Raw genomic sequence first — 18,220 nt, 5'->3', positions numbered from 1 at the left:
ACAGACACGTTACAAAGCAGAGCGCTTGTCTCCTGTCTGAAAAGAGTTGCCACGTAAAAGGAAAGATTGCAATTATATGGCATCTTTTACAAGCTCAGGATATCCCAAAGCACTCCACAGCAAAGTGACTTTATCTTTGAAATGTAGTTAATGTTGTAATGTCGGAAACACTGCAGCTAATTCACACACAGCAAGATCCCACCAACAGCCATGTGATAATGACCAGATAATCTGTTTTAATTCTGTTGATTGTGGGTTAAAAATTGGCAACAACAGGGAGAACTCCTTTAACCTTCTTCAAAATAGTGCTGTGGGATCTTTTACATCCACCTGAGAGGGCAGACTGGGTCTCGGTTTAACATCACGTTTGACAGACGGCATCTCCGACAGTGCAGCACTCCCTCAGTATTGCACTGGAGTGTCAGTCTAGATTTTGTGATCAAGTCTCTGGAGTGGGACTTGAACCTACTACCTTCTGATTCATAGGCGAAAGTGTTCTTTTTATTATATTGTATTTATTCAACATTAAACCCATTTACAACATTGTGATCATTCCTTTGTTCCAGACAATCCTTTACCAGATTTTAGCTACAGAAATTAACATAATTAAAGACATTAACAGCATCATTATTATTCTATTATACATTACAGTCTTTCCTTTACCATTTATTAGCTTCAGAAATTCAAGTTCAATTCGGCACCCATGAAGTGCGAATAATTCCAAGGGCTGGAATCATTCCCACTTTAATTTGCATATTTACTTTCCCACAACTTTTATTCATGCTGCTTCTTATCTGTTAACCTTTCTGTCGCACTCTACTGCAAACAATTCCCTGGGTGAGAGCATGGAGACAACCTTCTCCTGAGATTCTGCTACCTCGTTGTGTGAACAGGTGCTGAGAGGTGCACGAGAGATGCCCATCTTTACTGAGTGAGGTTCATTCCTTCTCATTTGTAGCAGCTCAGGTTCAGTCAGCTCCTCTGCAGAGAGAGTCCAGCTGAGATCACTCATTGGGGACCCACAGTCACAAATCCACATCCCAACACTTCGAGCTCCACACAGGGCTGTACCACGGGGTCACTGTCAGTCCCCACAGTTATAAAGCTGTGTCCCCAGCGAGGAGCCTCACCGACCTCGAGTGGAGATCAGGAATTCAGCACAACGCCCGCATGAATTTCCACCCATTGCAATTTCATACAGCGACCAGGAAAGTTAGTTCTTGTAAAATAAAATAACAGATACTGAGAAAGGGATCTATTGAAATGTACACACGGGATATAAGCTAATCCAGATACATAAAAAAATCACCATAAACTAAATCCAGAATAAAACCACAAATCTACTTCTAACAGGTCCCTAGTTGGGACGATCTAGTTTCAGAGACTGAAGATCACCATTGCCACAAGCACTATGGGCTGAATGGCCTCCTTCTGTGCTGTATCAGTCATTCTATGGTCTCAGATCAGTGTCAGAGTTCAGGGTCTGTAATGCGACGGCATCTTGTGCATCATCTGTTTCATTTCCTGTCGCCTTGTGTGGATTCCCGCTGTTCGATTTCTGATAAGTGGTAAGAAATGTGCTTTAAATAAAGAGTTTATCCTTCAATAATAAACACTGGACTGGAAGTGATGGATAAAGAGGATGTTGAATAGAGGAGTAATTTTACAGAATGGGGAACAGAACATGACCCACATATCACTGGCTCAGTGTTAATGAGATAATTTCAACAATTAAAGGCTTCAATAATTGGAAGGAACAGACCTAATTAAAATGATAAACTCACTCCAGTTACTGCTAGAAGGTAATGTTGAAGATTATTTGCATTATGAATATATGAATGTAAAATAAGTTCACAACAGTGAGGTCAAAGGTCATGGCCAAAGTGTGACCACATTTCTAAGAGGTTCTCCCTGTGGTTGACTGACCTCACCAGTAAAGTTACCTCCTTGAACTTACAATTCTGCTTCTGACAGAACAATGCTCTCCTCCTAAAGCTACTGATCCTATCACTTTTGTTCCCTCCCTGAGCTGTGACCTGCTGTAAAGTTTATCAGAATCATTAATTTTCACTAAATACTATCGTACTGTTCAATTTATTGTAACTTTTACTGTTTGTGCTTTTTCAAATAAGCTTTTTAAAAAAATGGTTTCTGACAACATGGAAGTTGATAACTTCCAATGTCAAAGAGGAATATTTGTGACAGTAAATTAAACAGAAATTTTAAAGCTAGTATATTGGGCTCTTAGTGTGAGCAATGTTCATTCATTTTCTGTTTTCATTTCATTCATTGATAATCAGATACGGCCCTCAAAGATTTCCTGATTAATTCCTCTCGGGAACTCACAACCTCCTGGAACGCTTGAGGTGAATGGTCCAGATTCATTAAAGGGAAAACTTGATAAGTACATGAGGGAGAAAAGAATAGAAGGATGTGTCGATAGGGTGAGATGAAGTAGACTGGGAGGAGGCTCGTGTGGAGCATAGACCACTGGGCGAATGGTCTGTTGCCGTGCTGTAAATTCTATGTCATTCTATATAAACATCCTGAACAATACAGATTACCTCACATGCTTCATATAAGTTCATACCTTCCAGTATTTACCATATTGCTGTGCCTCTCACCCCAACAGTTCCCATTCTACAACTCCTCGCTACACCCTAAAACACACAGCCCTGAAACACGCCTTCCTCGAACAACACAAACCCGACAGGGCTCTCACAACCCGAAACTTTCCTTTCGAATCTCATGAGTTTTGACTATGAGTAAATCAGGTGAACCAAACCCGCCACAGAGGAAGTGGTTTACAGAGCAACAAATTCATTTCTGGGCCCCAACACTACTGCAGCTCTCTATCACTACCTGGCCACAGCAACAAGAATAACAGCACATGTTAAAATGATCACACTCATTGATTGCCAAAAAAAATTGTATTTCGAGTTCATTTAATTTTTACTGGTCATGCTTTAACTGTTCAAATATTGGTTTCTGACAACTTTCAAGTTACTAATTTCCAAGAGGAATACTTGTGATAGTAAATGAAAAATATTAAAAGATTGGGCTCCTAGTTTGAGCATTGTCCAATCATTGATAATTAGGTATGGCCCTCCGAGATCTCCCTGATTCCTTCCTCGGAGCCTGATGGAAAGTGGGAGCAGGGAAGTTATTGCCATTTCAATCAGGATAAACATTCAAAGCTATGATTTTAGCGAATTTGAAAAATTGCTTTCTTTAAATGTGCCAATTGATGATTCCTTTAAATTCAGTACAATGTACAATATTTAAATGACATTTTAAAATACAGTTTGTGACATAATTTCTGTTCAAAGAATATCAGTTTTCTCAATGTCAAGTGACAGCTCGGCACTAATTCCTGATTTACTGGAAAGCTTACAAAAATTCTTACTCTGTTCATCCTCTTCAAGCAGCAAATTAGTCCGACAGCAACGACCAGTTTAACCAACAAGTAGCCCAAAACTGTGACGATCCAAATGTCCGGAAGTGGTCTCGCTCTCACTGTGAAGGACAAAGTTGAGATTTTCAGTTTCACTCTCATTCTGGTTTAATATTTAAATATTCCTGCCAGTCATTATATAAGAGATGTGGAAAGTGAAAACATTCTGCTTTAAACACTGGGAGCCAGAGGGACAAATATTTCCGTCAAGAGCAAGTCTACATTGTGTTCTTTTTGTCCCATTTTATATGTCTGGATTTGACTATTTTCATCAGATTCTTGTGGGTGTAATGGTTTTAAATTAATGTGAGCAGCTCTGAGGGAATGGAAAGGGAGTGAATAAACACAAAATTGGGGCATTCATTATCTAAACCAGCATAAACTGGAATTAAAAGTATTGTGTTGAGCAGAGCAGCAGAATACAGATTCACACATGAGATTCCCCAGGTGGCGAGTTCCCAATCTCGGCTGTGCTGTCTGGCAAACAGAAGAAGCTGGTGGACTTCTTCTGGAACAACAGGAAGCACTGGGTCTCTGCCGCAGTCTTGAGTCTCCCGCTTAGGGAGGGCGGTCAGTCGTTGGTGTGCGTCAGCGCCCAGCTAGCGACTTTCCGTCTTCAGACCCTGCAGAGATACCTTTACGTCGAGCCCCCTCCTAGGTGGCGTGCGCTGGCGACGTATTTCTTCCCCCAGCAGCACGGCCTCAACTACGACACGCAGCTCCTGTTTGTGAGCTCGGGAGGCGACAGGACCGCCGTCCAGGAGCTGCCTGTCTTTTACAAGGGACTCACCAGGGTCTGGAACAAAGTCTTCACCATGCGCAGCTCTCCACTGGCTGGAGTGGCGGCTGTCCTGCAGGAGCCGTTGCTCGGGAATCTGTAGCTCCACGACCGAGGTTTTAGATGGCAGTCGGACGAGAGGGCTGTGGCTGGTAAGCTGACCAGGGTCAGGGCCCTGCTCGATGGCGGAGGAGCGGGCTGGATGGCGCCAGACATACTGGTGCGGCGCCTAAATTCGGCCGACGTCTGCCGCGCGGCCGATGCCATCGAGTCGCTAAAAATAGCTCTGGGCCCTGACTCCATTAGGTTTGTCGAAGAGGTTCAAGCACGTGGGGAGATCCCGTCCGAACTGACCCCCGTCCGGACGGAATTCCTCATCGGCGCCAAACCCCAGAACCTCCCTCGGGAGCCGGCGCCTCACAACTTGAGCCGCCTCGGGCAAATCCCCTCCGTGCCTTTCAGTACTGCGCGGAGGGGTTTCGTGTACGGGCTGCTCCTGCACACTCTCAACTTTGCCATCCTCGTCTGCCGTCCGGACACGCCATGGCGTACCATCTTGCCGTCCGGAGGAGGCGGGGGTCCCCGATGGAGTGCACTCTACGCGGGAGTCCTCCCACTATTTATCGGGGATTTGGCCTGGAGGGTGGTGCATGGAGCAGTCCCGTGCAATAAATTTTTAAGCTGGTTCACGGACTCCCAGTCCGCTTGCAATTTCTGCGGTCTGGAGGAGTCCGTGTTCCATGTTTTTACTGAATGTGTGAGGTTGCAGCCCCTGTTCCAATATTTAAAGGGGCTGCTCCTGAAATTCCGGTTGCACTTCACTCCCACACTCCTAATCTTTGGGCACCCTGTGCGGAGGGTAGGGGGTAGGTCCGAGGGCCTCCCCGTAGGACTGCTCCTGGGCACGGCCAAGGGTGCCATCAGCCGGTCCAGGCAGCGGGCGGTCGAGGGGATTGTTCAGCCTGACTGCCTGCCTCTCTTCCGCACGTACATCTGCGCCAGGGTGTCCTTGGAGATGGAGCACGCGGTGTCCACCGGTACGCTCGCGGCCTTCCGCGAGAGGTGGGCGCCGGAGGGACTGGAGTGCATCATCACCCCCGGCAACCAAATTTTAATTTGATTTTATTTCTTTTAAAGTTTAATTTGATTTAAGTGCTGGGTTTTAGTGTCCCCCTCCCCTTTTATAGGGGGCACTTGTAAATTATATGAGTTTAATGCCCAAAAAAAAATCAAAAGGAAAAAAAAACACAAAAGAAACAAAAAAAAAAAGAAAGAAAAAAGAGGGCAGGTATAAGTGTCTGCAGTGTCCCCCAGATCGGGGGGCACTCGATCTAATGTTTATTTTGTACTCCCTAAAAGAGTTGTGCTGTCTGGCAATACAGAAGAAGCTGGTGGACTTCTTCTGGAACAACAGGAAGCACTGGATCTCTGCCGCGGTCTTGAGTCTCCCGCTTAGGGAGGGCGGTCAGTCGTTGGTGTGCGTCAGTGCCCAGCTAGCGACTTTCCGTCTTCAGACCCTGCAGTGATACCTTTACGTCGAGCCCCCTCCTAGGTGGCGTGCGCTGGCGACGTATTTCTTCCGCCAGCAGCACGGCCTCAACTACGACACGCAGCTCCTGTTTGTGAGCTTGCGGGGCGTCAGGACCGCCGTCCAGGAGCTGCCTGTATTTTACAAGGAACTCACCAGGGTTTGGAACAAAGTTTCCACCAAGCGCAGCTCTCCACCGGCTGGAGTGGCGGCTGTCCTGCAGCAGCCGTTGCTCGGGAATCCGTACCTCCACGCTCGAGGTTTTAGGTGGCAGTCGGACGAGAGGGCTGTGGCTGGTGAGGTGACCAGGGTCAGGGAACTGCTCGATGGCGGAGGAGCGGGCTGGATGACGCCAGACACGCTGGTGCGGCGCCTAAATTCGGCCGACGTCCGCCGCGCGGCCGATGCCATCAAGTCGCTAAAAACAGCTCTGGGCCCTGACTCCGTTAGGTGTGTCGAGGAGGCTCAAGCACGTGGGGAGATTCATTCCGAACTGACCCCCGTCCGGACGGAATTCCTCATCGGCGCCAAACCCCGGAACTTCCCTCGGGGGCCGGCGCCTCACAACTTGAGCCGCCTCGGGGAAATCCCCTCCGTGCCCTTCAGTTCCGCGCGGAGGGCTTTCCTGTACGGGCAGCTCCTGCACACTCTCAACTTTGCCATCCTCGTCTGCCGTCCGGACACGCCATGGCGTACCATCCTGCCGTCCGGAGGAGGCGGGGGTCCCCGATGGAGGGCACTCTACGCGGGTGTCCTCCCACTATTTATCGGGGACTTGGCCTGGAGGGTGGTGCACGGAGCAGTCCCGTGCAACAAATTTTTAAGCCGGTTCACGGGCTCCCAGGCCGCCTGCAATTTCTGCGGTCTGGAGGAGTCCGTGTTCCATGTTTTTATGGAGTGTGGGAGGTTGCAGCCCCTGTGTCATTATTTGAAGGGGCTGCTCCTCAATTTCTGGCTGCACTTCAGTCCCACACTCCTGATCTTTGGGCACCCTGTGCGGAGGGGAGCGGGTAGGTCCGAGGGCCTCCTCGTAGGACTGCTCCTGCGCAAGGCCAAGGGTGCCATCAGCCGGTACAGGCAGCGGGCGGTCGAGGGGGTCATTCAGCCTGACTGTTTGCCTCTCTTCTGTGCGTACATCCGCGCCAGGGTGTCCTTGGAGATGGAGCACACGGCGGCCTTCCGCGAGAGGTGGGCGCCGGAGTGACTGGAGTGCATCATCACGCCCGGCAACCAAATTTTAATTTGATTTTATATGTTTTAAAGTTTAATTTGCTGTAATTGCCGGATTTTTAGTGTCCCCCTCCCCTTTTATAGGGGGCACTTGTAAAATTTATGGTTTTAATGCCCCCCCCAAAAAATCACAAAAACAAACACAAAAAAACAACAAAAAAAAAACATTTATTAGAAAAAGGGGCAGTTAATTGTCTGAAGTGTCCCCCAGATTGGGGGGCACTTGATCTAATGTTTATTTTGTTCCCCCCCCCAAAAAGAGTTGTAGAGCTGTTGGCCCCTCCCCTTTTATAGTGGGCACTTGTAAAATATATAATTTTAATGCCCCCCCCAAATTTTTTTAAAAACACAAAAAAAAACAACAACACAATTTAAAAAGAGGGCAGTAAAAAGTGTCTGAAGTGTCCCCCAGATCGGTGGCGGGTGGGGTGGGGGGCACTTGATCTAATGTTTATTTTGTTCCCCCAAAAGAGTTGTGCTGTCTGGCGAGACATTAACTGTCAAGATGTGAGACAGTCACACATCTGTAAATGGGCACCATGCACAGGAACAATGGATGCAAATCCTGTGCTACTGTTTTGTACCTGAATAGCACTGCATCTGAATTTCCTGAAATAAAAACAGAAAATGCTGGAAACACTCAGCAGGTCAGACAGCATGTGTGGAGAGAGAAACAGTGTTAATGTTTCAGGTCGATGAACCTTGGTCAAAACTGGAAAAAGTTAGAGATATAACAGGTTTTTAAGCAAGTGTAGGCAATTTGTTGCATGGATTTTCAGAGAGTTGTCCCTGAAGGTAGTTGACCAATATAAGTTGCATGCAACTGAGTGTGGGAGTCCGGTGCACTCAGATTCCCGACTCTATTGCTGGGTGCAATTCAGGGCAAATTTACTGCAAAACAAGAAACCTGGAGCTGTAGCTTCCAGAGCTATAAAGTTAAAATTATCAAAGTAACTGTCAAACAAATGATTTCTGCTCCCTTCCCAGTCTGATTTCACATGGATCTGGGACAATATGTCAGCTTGACAGCCTTTTCTATCATTCACCGACTAATCATTCCCATCCTATCATTCCTGTGGAAAATTGCTGCCGCTTCCAGGATTTCGATCCAGACATTGGTCAAGTATGGGTTATATTCAAGTAAGTGCCAGCGACAGAGTGACATCATGTGTCACATTTTCCATCATTACTCACCATAGCAACACTGGATGTAAAAGAAAACCACTATGTTAGTGGCATCTAGTCTTATTACAGTGGGCAGGTGGGAATTACAGATTTAAAAGGTTCCTTACAGGAATGGAATGGACTCCAATGAGATTTAGTAAGACGTGTTGTCCTCTTCAACTCCCATACATTGCTTTGAGTTGTATATTCTGACTTTTGTGAATACTTATGATTTTGAACTCTGAGTAACGTGGAGTGCAATAGGTTATAAAAGGTTATCTTAATTAAAGGAGCAGTAAGTGATAAGAGCTTTCTATGGAGGTTACACAGAGCAAAATCTGAACCACTTACTATTAACCTTCAGATAATATGGAATTAAAACTTTGGGTGTGTTTTGATAAAACAAAGCACATATCCAGTTCCCTCTGCCTCTGTCAGCTTTCTGAACAATCAATCTCAACGATTTCTCTTCCCTATTTCCTCCATTCAATATTTTCTCTCCAACAGTTTTGCCATCACTATTGATCCAAGCAAGTCTCATTGATTCAGTGACATCAGATACAGAGCAGGTCAGGGTAATGGTGTCTCCCTCAGTCACTGTATCAGATGGTTCAGCTGTGACTGTGGAAACAGGAAAATCATTTAGATTTTAAACAATGACTTTATCATTGAAAACAACGGTAACATTCTGTCTCCTACCTTTAACTGTGGTTAGTTTAATCGTCACAAATTTATATGATCCCAGCGAACATGTGTAAACTCCTGCATCGTCAAACAGTACAGGGACAATCCTCACACTGAAGCTCCTGTCATTAAAATTTCCCAGTGTGGGCACCAGTCGATTTTCAAAGTAGGTCCTGTTTACATCGATAGGCTGAGATCTGATAGTAGAAGCTATTTCTTTCTCTTGATTCTGAAACTGACTTGACCTCCAAGTCCATTTAGTTTCATTGAGCTCGGAAAGAGCTTCACAAATCAGGTCGAGTTCACTGTGATTTGTGCCTGGCCGATAAAGTGTGTATATCTTATTCAATAAATCTGCAATAGAGAGACAGAAAACAAGGTGTTAGATTTTTATAGCTGCTGTGATAGGTCGACAGGCAGGTCAATCAAAGGGTGCAACGTCAGTCAGGCTTGAAACAGAAAGCTGCATGGGCAAGCTTGGCCAGGCTCAGAGGATGAGTACGTAGGAAGGTAGTTCGGAGTTAATTTGATTTTGTTAAGTAGATGACCCACTGGTGTGGGAAAGTACAACGTGTTCATTATTTTAATCTTATACACAAAGACAAGTGAGACTGATTGACCTATGTGAATCTGATCATAACTGTTAACTGTAGTTCACTTGCTGTGAAATAAGCAGTTTAACAATTCATTACTGGCATTGTCTCACCAAGGGATTTTGTTAGCCTATCTTCAAAGAGACTGTAGAATTAAACTTGCAATCGATACAAATATCCAGTTCAGATCACAAGGGGGTCTTAGTCTTACACCTTTAGGTTATGCTGTCATATACAACAACACAACTTGTATTTATATAGCACCTTTAATGTAGTAAAATGACCCAAGGCACTTCACAGGTGTATTATAAGACAAAAATTTGACACCGAGCCACATAAGAAGAAATTACGGCAGATGACCAAGAGCTTAGGGCCGAGGCAGCTAAATGCACGGCCACAGATGGTTAAGTGATTATAATCAGGGTAGCTCAATAGGCATAATTAGAGGAATTCAGATATCTCGGGAGGTTGTGGGTCTGGAGGAGATTACAGAGATAAGGCAATGGAGGAATTTGAAAACAAGGATAAGAATTTTGAAATTGAGGCATTGTTTAACCGGGAGCCAATGTAGGTCAGTGAGCACAGGGGTGATGGGTGACCGGGACTTGTTGCGAGTTAGAACATGACCAGCCGAGTTTTAGATGACCTCAAGTTTACAGAGGGTAGAATATGGGAGGCTAGCCAGGAGAGCGTTGGAATAGTTAAGTCTAGAGGTAACAAAGGCATGGATGAGGGTGTCAGCAGCAGAGGAGCTGAGGCAGAGGCATAGAGAGGCAATGTTAGGAGGTGGAAATAGACAGTTTTAGTTATGCTGTGGATATGTGGTCAGAAGCTCATTTCAGGAACAAATATGACACCAAGGTTGTGAACAGTCTGGTTCAGCCTCAGACAGATAGTCAGATATTGGGTAGTATGAGATCATCCTTAAATGTAAGACACTCAGAGCAGTTTTGTGAGTGACCAGTACCACTGTACCCAAGAGAATGTCTCAGGAAAGATCCTAATTATAACACCTATGTTGGGTGTATAGAATTTGTTTGTACCTCATTATTCCAAAATAGACGAGAACGGCACTGACTTTTCTCGATTGATGGATTTTGGTTTTTTGATTCATACATGTGAATTTAAATGAATCCATCTCAAGAAAAATACATTCCAGTGAGGAGGAAAGGGTGTAAGAGAAATAAAGGACGGTATCCAATTAAAATCAAGGGCATACAAAGTGGCCAAAACTAGTGGGAGGATGGCAGATTGGAAAGCTTTTAAAAGCCAGCAAAGAATGACAAAAAATGATTAAGAAAGGGAAAATTGACTATGAAAGTAAACTAGCACGGAATACAAAAACAGATAGCAAGAGTTTCTATAGGTATATAAAAAGGAAAAGGGTGGCGAAAGTAAATGTTGGTGCCTTAGAGGACGAGACCGGGGAATTAGTAATGGGGAACATGGAGATGGCAGAAACTCTGAACAAATATTTAGTATCAGTTTTTACGGTAGAGGAAACTAAAAATATCCCAACAGTGGACACTCCACAGCCTATAGGAGGGGAGGAACTTGACACAATCACAATCACTAAGGATGTGATACTCAGTAAGATAATGGGACTAAAGGCGAATAAATCCCCTGGACCTGATGGCTTGCATCCTAGGGTCTTAAGATAAGTAGTAGCAGCAGTGATAGTGGACGCATTGGTTGCAATTTACCAAAATTCCCTGGATTCTGGGGTGGTCCCAGCACATTGGAAAACTGCAAATGTAACACCCTTATTTAAAAAAGGAGGCAGACAAAAAGCAGGAAACTATAGACCAGTTATGGCCTGTTGGAGTCCATTATTAAAGCAGCAGGAGGACATTTGGAAAAACCTTATTCAGACAGGCAGAGTCAGCATGGATTTATGAAAGGGAAGTCATGTTTGACAGATGTGCTGGAATTCTTTGAGGATGTAACGGACAGTTGGATAAAGGGGAACCAGTAGATGTGGTGTATTTGGACTTGCAGAAAACATTTGACAAGGGGCTATATAAAAGGTTACTGCGCAAGGTAAAAGTTCACAGGGTTGGGGGTAATATATTAGCATGGATAGAGGATTGGCTGACTAACAGAAAACAGAGTGTCTGGATAAATGGTTCATTCTTGGGTTGGCAATCAGTAACTAGTGAGATGCCATAGGGATCAGTGCTGGGACCCCAACTATTTCAAATCTATATTAATGACTTGGAAGAAGGGATTGAGTGCAATGTAGCCAAGTTTGCTAACGATACAGAGATGGGAGGAAAAGCAATGTGTGAGAAGGACACAAAACATCTGCAAAAGGACTTAGACAGGCTAAATGAGTGGGCAAAAATTTGGCAGATGGAGTATAATTTTGGAAAGTATGAGATTATGCACTTCGGCAGAAAAAAAATCAAAGAGCAAGTTATTATTTAAATGGAGAAAAATTGCAAAGTGCTGCAATACAGCGGGACCTAGGGGTCCTGATGCATGATACACAAAAGAGTAGTATGCAGGTACAGCAAATGATCTTGGTATGTTGCAGCAATGGTATCTTGGCCTTTATTGCAAAGGGGATGGAGTATAAATGCAGGGAAGTCTTGCTACAGTTATACAGGGTATTGGTGAGACCACACCTGGAATACTGCGTACAGTTTTGGTTTTGTAATGTCCCTGCGCCTTACTACAAATTCATACGAGGCATGTATAGCAGACACAGTCACTCTGTGACCTTAACCTTTAATCCCAGGACCAAGGAGTGGTGACCCTGGGTGGGACCTCCCCTTTTATACCTGGAAACCCAGATGAGGAGTGTCTCCCGCAAGTTCACCCCCTGTGGTCAGGGTGTGCATTTCTAGGGTATAAGTACAGTGTACAGGAGTTGCATGATGGTTAGTTACATGATGATTACCATTGCAAGATGGTTACACACATGACATCACCTCCCCCCTTAAGTCTTTTTGTCTCAAAGGTTAAGTCTTTCAGGTGGTCGACGCTCTCTCGTGGAGCGCCGCAGTTGTGGCTCTGGTGGCTGAGCCTCGGCATGTGTCTCTGTCACTTGAGGTGATTCCGGCCTGTCCAGGCTTGCCGCAGGGACTGTGCATGCTGTGGAATGTCCTTGTTGCTCGTCCACTGGCAATGGTGTGGGTGACAGCTCATGCTCTTCTTTAGGTTCCTCCGTGCTGAACCTTTTCTTTACTTGGTCCAAGTGTTTGTGGTATATCTGCCCATTGTTTAGTCTGACCAGTAAGACCCTATTTCCTTCTTTGCCAGTTACAGTGCCCTCAAGCCACTTGGGTCCCAAAGCATGGTGAAGAACAAATACCGGGTCATCCATTTCTATACACCTCCCCCTTCAGTTTCAATCATGGAGCTCGGTTTGGGACTGGCGCTTGCCCTCAACAATGTCTGCCAGGGCTGGGTGAATGAGGGACAGCCGCGTCTTAAGCGTGCGTTTCATGAGGAGTTCTGCTGGTGGGACTCCCGTGAGCGAGTGCAGCCAGGACCTGTAGGCCAGCAGGAGGCGCGATAGACGGTACTGAAGGGAGGATCCTTGGATGTGTCGCATGCCCTGTTTTATGACTTGGACCGCACGTTCTGCCTGGCCATTGGAAGCCAGCTTGAACGGCGCATTCCGGATGTGTTTGATAGCATTGCCCGACATAAACTCCTGGAATACATGGCTGGTGAATCACGGGCCATTGTCGCTGACCAGGATGTCTGGCAAGCCGTAGGTCGCGAAAACCATACGCAGACCCTCCACGGTGATGGATATCGTGCACGAGTTTAATATGATGCACTCGATCCATTTCGAGTATGCATCGACAACGGTCAGGAACATTTTTCAGATGAACGGGCCCGCATGGTCTACATGAATAAGTGACCATGGCCCAGTGGGCCAGGGCCACAGGCTGAGTGGGGCCTCCCTGCGGGCATTGCCCAGCTGGGCACACATCGTGCACCTGCAAACCCAGTGTTCCAGGTCTGAGTCAATCCCGGCCACCATACATGTGACCGGGCAATGGCCTTCATTAACACGATGCCAGGGTGCTCGCTGTGGAGATCCTTGATGAATGCTTCCCTTCCTTTCTAGGGCATGACCACTCGGCTGCCCCATAGCAGGCAGTCGGCTTGGATGGAGAGCTCATCCATTCATCTCTGAAACGGTCTGACCTCCTCGGGGCATGCCCCGTGTGTGGGCACCCAATCCCCAGTCAGGGCACATTTCTTTATCATGGATAAGAGGGGGTCTCTGTTGGTCCAGAATTTGATCTGGTGGGCTGTGATGGGGGAGCCTGCGGTGTCAAAAGCCTCAATGGCCATGACCATCTCAGCACTCTGCTCCAACGCCCCCTCGGTGGTGGCCAGTGGGAGCCTGCTGAGCGCGTCAGCGCAATTTTCGATGCCTGGCCGGTGCCGTATGGTGCAGTCATACGCAGCCAGCGTGAGGGCCCATCGCTGTATGTGAGCTGACACATTGGCATTGACAGCCTTGCTGTCGGACAACAAGGATGTTAACGGCTTGTGGTCCGTCTCTAGTTCGAACCGTCTACCGAAAAGGTACTGGTGCATCTTTTTCACACCGTAAACACAAGCAAGTGCTTCCTTTTCGACCATGCCGTATCCACGCTCTGCCTGGGAGAGTGACCTGGGGGCATAAGCCACCGGTTGGAGTTGGCCTTCATCATTACTCTGCTGCAACACACACCCAACCCCGTAGGATGATGCATCGCATGTTAAAACCAGTTTTTTACAGGGGTCATACAAAGTCAACAGTTTGTTCGAACACAGCAGGTTCCTCGCCTTATTGAAAGCCCAATCTTGACCGTCCCCCCAAAGCCATTCACAACCTTTATGCAGGAGCATGTGTAATGGCTCCAAAAATGTGCTTAATTTCGGCACGAAGTTCCCGAAATAGTTCAAAAGTACCAGGAATGATCGCAACGTGTTGCCCAGCCTGGGCGCCCGGCAGATCGCCTCCGTTTTTGATTCAGTGGGCCAGATCCCATCTGCAGCAACCTTCCTGCCCAAAAACTCGACCTCTGGGGCCAAAAACACACACTTGGCCTTTTTCAGCCGCAAGCCTACCCGGTCCAGTCTGCGTAGCACCTCCTCCAGGTTGTGGAGGTGTTCCTCGGTGTCTCGACCCGTTATAAGGATGTCGTCTTGGAATACGATTTTTCCAGGAATGGATTTGAGCAAGCTTTCCATGTTTCTCTGAAAGATAGCTGCCGCTGAACGAATTGCCAAACGGGCACCTGTTGTAGATAAATAATCCCTTGTGCGCCGTGATGGTGGTCAGAAGCTTGGATTCTTCAGCCAGTTCCTGAGTCATGTAGGCCAAAGTGAAGTCCAGCTTCATGAACAGCTTGCCACCTGCCAGCGAGGCAAAAAGGTCATCCGCTCTCATGAGCGGGTATTGGTTGCAGCGACACTCGGTTGATGATGGCTTTGTAGTCGCCACAAATCCTGACTGAGCCATCTGCTTTAAGGAGGGGAACGATGGGACTTGCCGAGTCGCTGAATTCAACGGCCGAAATTATGCCCTCTCTGAGCAGCCTATCCAATTCACTTTCAATTTTTTCACGCATCACATACGGCACCGCTCTGGCTTTGTGGTGCACTGGTCTGGCATCCGGAGTGGTGCGTATCACTACTTTAGTGCCCTTCAACGTTCCGACACCGGGTTGAAACAGTGACCTGAATTTTTGTAAGACCTGTGAGCATGAACTTCGCTCCACAGATGAAATGGCGTGCACATCCCCCCATTTTCAATTCATCTCAGCTCGCCAACTCCTCCCCAAGAGCGCGGGGCCATTTCCTGGGACAATCCAGAGTTGCAGCCGGTTCTGTGATCCATTATGTGTTACCATCAAGTTTGCACTGCCCAGCACTGGAATGATCTCTTTGGTGTACGTCCGTAGCTGCGTCTCAGTGTGTTCCAGTTTGGGCCTGCTAGCTCTGTGTGGCCATAGTCTCTCAAATTGTTGGGCGCTCATAAGTGACTGGCTAGCTCCCGTATCCAGCTCCATGTGCACCAGGATGACATTCAATAAGACTTTCATCATCATGTGAGGTGTTTTAGTGTATGAGCTGTGAACATCTGCCACATGAACCCGCTGAACTTCAGCATCCATGGCTTTTCCCCAGGCCTCATCTGCATTGCAGACCCCTCGTCTGGTTCCTCTGTCTCGCTACCGCCTTTTTGCACATCCTGACGTTACAAATCCTACAGGTATATTGCTGGAACCGGCAGCTTTTTGTAGTGTGTCTACCCCCACACCTCCAGCATGAACTGAGATTGTTGTTAACAAAGTGACTATTACCAGGCATTCCTCTCTGATTGCCCATTTGGTTGTTTCTAAGCACTCTGATGGTGGATGTTAATGGTCCCATTGCGAGACTCGTGATGGCGTGAATTGCCGATCCCCTTTCCATTGTCCCTGTTGCGGGCCCACCCTAAAGCCTGTTGCTGTCTGGGCGGTTTCGAAATGCCCTTGCCTGCCTGCAGGGTCCAGAGCTGCATTCAACATGTTAACTCCCTGGTCCATCGCCACATTGGGACCAGGGCTGCGTGCGTAAATTAGCTTGGTCTCCTCTTCCCCTGCCATGAAGGTCTGAGCTATCGATGCCGCCCCTTCTAAAGTCAGGTCCTTGGTCTTTATGAGCTTCCTGAAAATCCCGGCATGATTAATGCCCTTGATGAAAAAAATCCCTTAACATCCCCCACCTGCAGGTGTCTGTGAACTTATAGAGGCTGGCCAAGCACCGCAGGTCCGCAACGAAGTCCGAGACATTTTGTCCCTCCCGATGCCTGTTTGTGTAGAACTGGTGCTGGGCCATGTGCATGCTACTCGCTGGTTTGAGATGCTCATTGATCAGCTGGCTGAGCTCTTCAAAGGACTTGTCCGCTGGCTTTTGGGGTGCGAGCAGGTCTTTCATCAGTGCATACGTCTGTGGTCCGCGGCTGGTCAGTCAATGCGCCCTCCGCTTGCCAGCCGCTGTCGCTCCCAGCCAGTCCTTCATGACAAAGCTCTGCTGGAGTCTTTCCACGAAGTCATCCCAGTCTTCACCCACACAGTAACGTTCCTCTGTGCTATCGGTGGCCATCCTTGTGGTTCGGTGATTCCTGTTTCTCGTCGCCAAATGTAATGTCCCTGCACCTTACTACAAATGCACACAAGGCATGTATAGCAGACATGGTCACTCTGTGCCCTTAACCTTTATTCCCAGGACCAAGGAGTGCTGACCCTGGGTGGGACCTCCCCTTTTATACCTGGAAACCCAGGTGAGGATTGTCTCCCGCAAGTTCACCCCCTGTGGTCAGGGTGTGCATTTCTAGGGTATAAGTACAGTGTACAGGAGTTGCATGAAGGTTACTGTTACATGACGATTACCATTGCAAGATGGTTACATACATGACAGGTTTCCATATTTAAAATAGGATATACTTGCTTTGGAGGCAGTTCAGAGAAGGATCACGAGGTTAATTCCAGAAATGAGGGGGTTGACTTATGAGGAAAGGTTGAGTAGGTTGGACCTCTACTCATTGGAATTTAGGAGAATGAGAGGTGATCTTATCGAAATGTATAAGATTATGAGGGGGCTTGACAAGGTGGATGCAGAGAGGATGTTTCCACTGATGGGGGTGACGACTAGAACTAGAGGGCATAATCTTAGAATAAGGGACCACCCATTTAAAATTGAGACGAAGAGAAATTTCTTCTCTCAGAGGGTTGTAAATCTGTGGAATTCGCTGCCTCAGAGAGCTGTGGAAGCTGGGTCATTTAATAAATTTAAGACAGAGATAGACAGTTTCTTAAGCGATAAGAGAATAAGGGGTTATGGGGAGAGGGCAGGGAAGTGGACCTGAGTCCATGATCGCATCAGCCATGATCGTATTGAATGGTGAAGCAGGCACGAGGGGCCTGATAGCCTACTCCAGCTACTATTTCATATGCTCTTATGTTCTTATGAGTTCACCTGGTTGTTTCCATCAGCTTGTAATGTCATCATTTTATATTTACACCCTTGTTCCAGGGTAAAAACACAGAGCACATTCTGCAGTAAAGGCCCACAGTGGTGCCTGTGCTTGCTGTGTGTAACAGTTTTATATCAGTAACTATTTAATACCTACTGCAAGGTAGCTTTGGACTTACTCTGATCCACATCAACATTTGTGTTTCCAGTGAGAACAATGGAGTCATTTTCCTGCACTTCCCATGTATACAAATTCTGATTTTCTGCTCCAACGTGTCTGGCGATCAGATAAACTGTGTTATTCAGATGGATCTCATCAGTGTTGTCCTGCTGTGATGAGTCTCGTGATTTCCAGTGAAGGCTGACTGTATCTGAGAGTCTGGAGATGGTACAACTGAGGGTGACGTCACTGCCCATTACAGGTCTCTGTGAATCTGTCTCAACTGTAGAAAAAGAAAGACTTGCATTTATAAAGCACCTTTCATGACCACTGGACATCTCAAAGTGTTTTACAGCCAACAAAGTACTTTTGGAGTGTAGTCAGTGTTGTAATGATACTAAAAACAGATAAATGACATGTAATATAGATTTCTATAAGCTTTCTGTACTATTGCATTCAAAATTTTCTTTTTGGAATTTTCTACACCAAAGATGCTCAGTCGTTGATTTTATTCAAGACAGAGATCACTACATTTTTGACTATGAAGGTAATCAAAGTATATAGGGATAGTGGGGGAAGCTGGAGTTGAGGTTGAAAAATCGGCCATTTTATTGTTGAGTGGTGGGACAGGTTCGAAGGCCCGAATGGCCTACTCCTG

At 46.6% G+C, this 18,220-nt stretch overlaps 1 protein-coding gene across 1 annotated transcript in view; it reads right to left on the bottom strand.

Annotated features, from left to right (window-relative positions):
- Window positions 1-522: 522 nt before the first annotated feature.
- LOC139262015 (uncharacterized) overlaps window positions 523-18,220 on the bottom strand; it is a 43,924-nt gene continuing 26,226 nt past the window's right edge. The window contains exons 3-7 of the mRNA XM_070877180.1: window positions 17,582-17,845; window positions 8,854-9,192; window positions 8,506-8,775; window positions 3,407-3,516; window positions 523-1,558 (exon numbers count right to left, since the gene is read on the bottom strand). Coding sequence (XP_070733281.1) covers window positions 1,451-1,558; window positions 3,407-3,516; window positions 8,506-8,775; window positions 8,854-9,192; window positions 17,582-17,845 — 1,091 coding nt within the window. The 3' untranslated portion in view covers window positions 523-1,450. The remainder of the gene's footprint in view (window positions 1,559-3,406; window positions 3,517-8,505; window positions 8,776-8,853; window positions 9,193-17,581; window positions 17,846-18,220) is intronic.

The sequence above is a fragment of the Pristiophorus japonicus genome, chromosome 4 (genome assembly GCF_044704955.1).
Source record: "Pristiophorus japonicus isolate sPriJap1 chromosome 4, sPriJap1.hap1, whole genome shotgun sequence".
NCBI classification, from domain to species: Eukaryota; Metazoa; Chordata; class Chondrichthyes; family Pristiophoridae; genus Pristiophorus; species Pristiophorus japonicus.
This window is presented reverse-complemented; position numbering and strand designations above follow the sequence as displayed.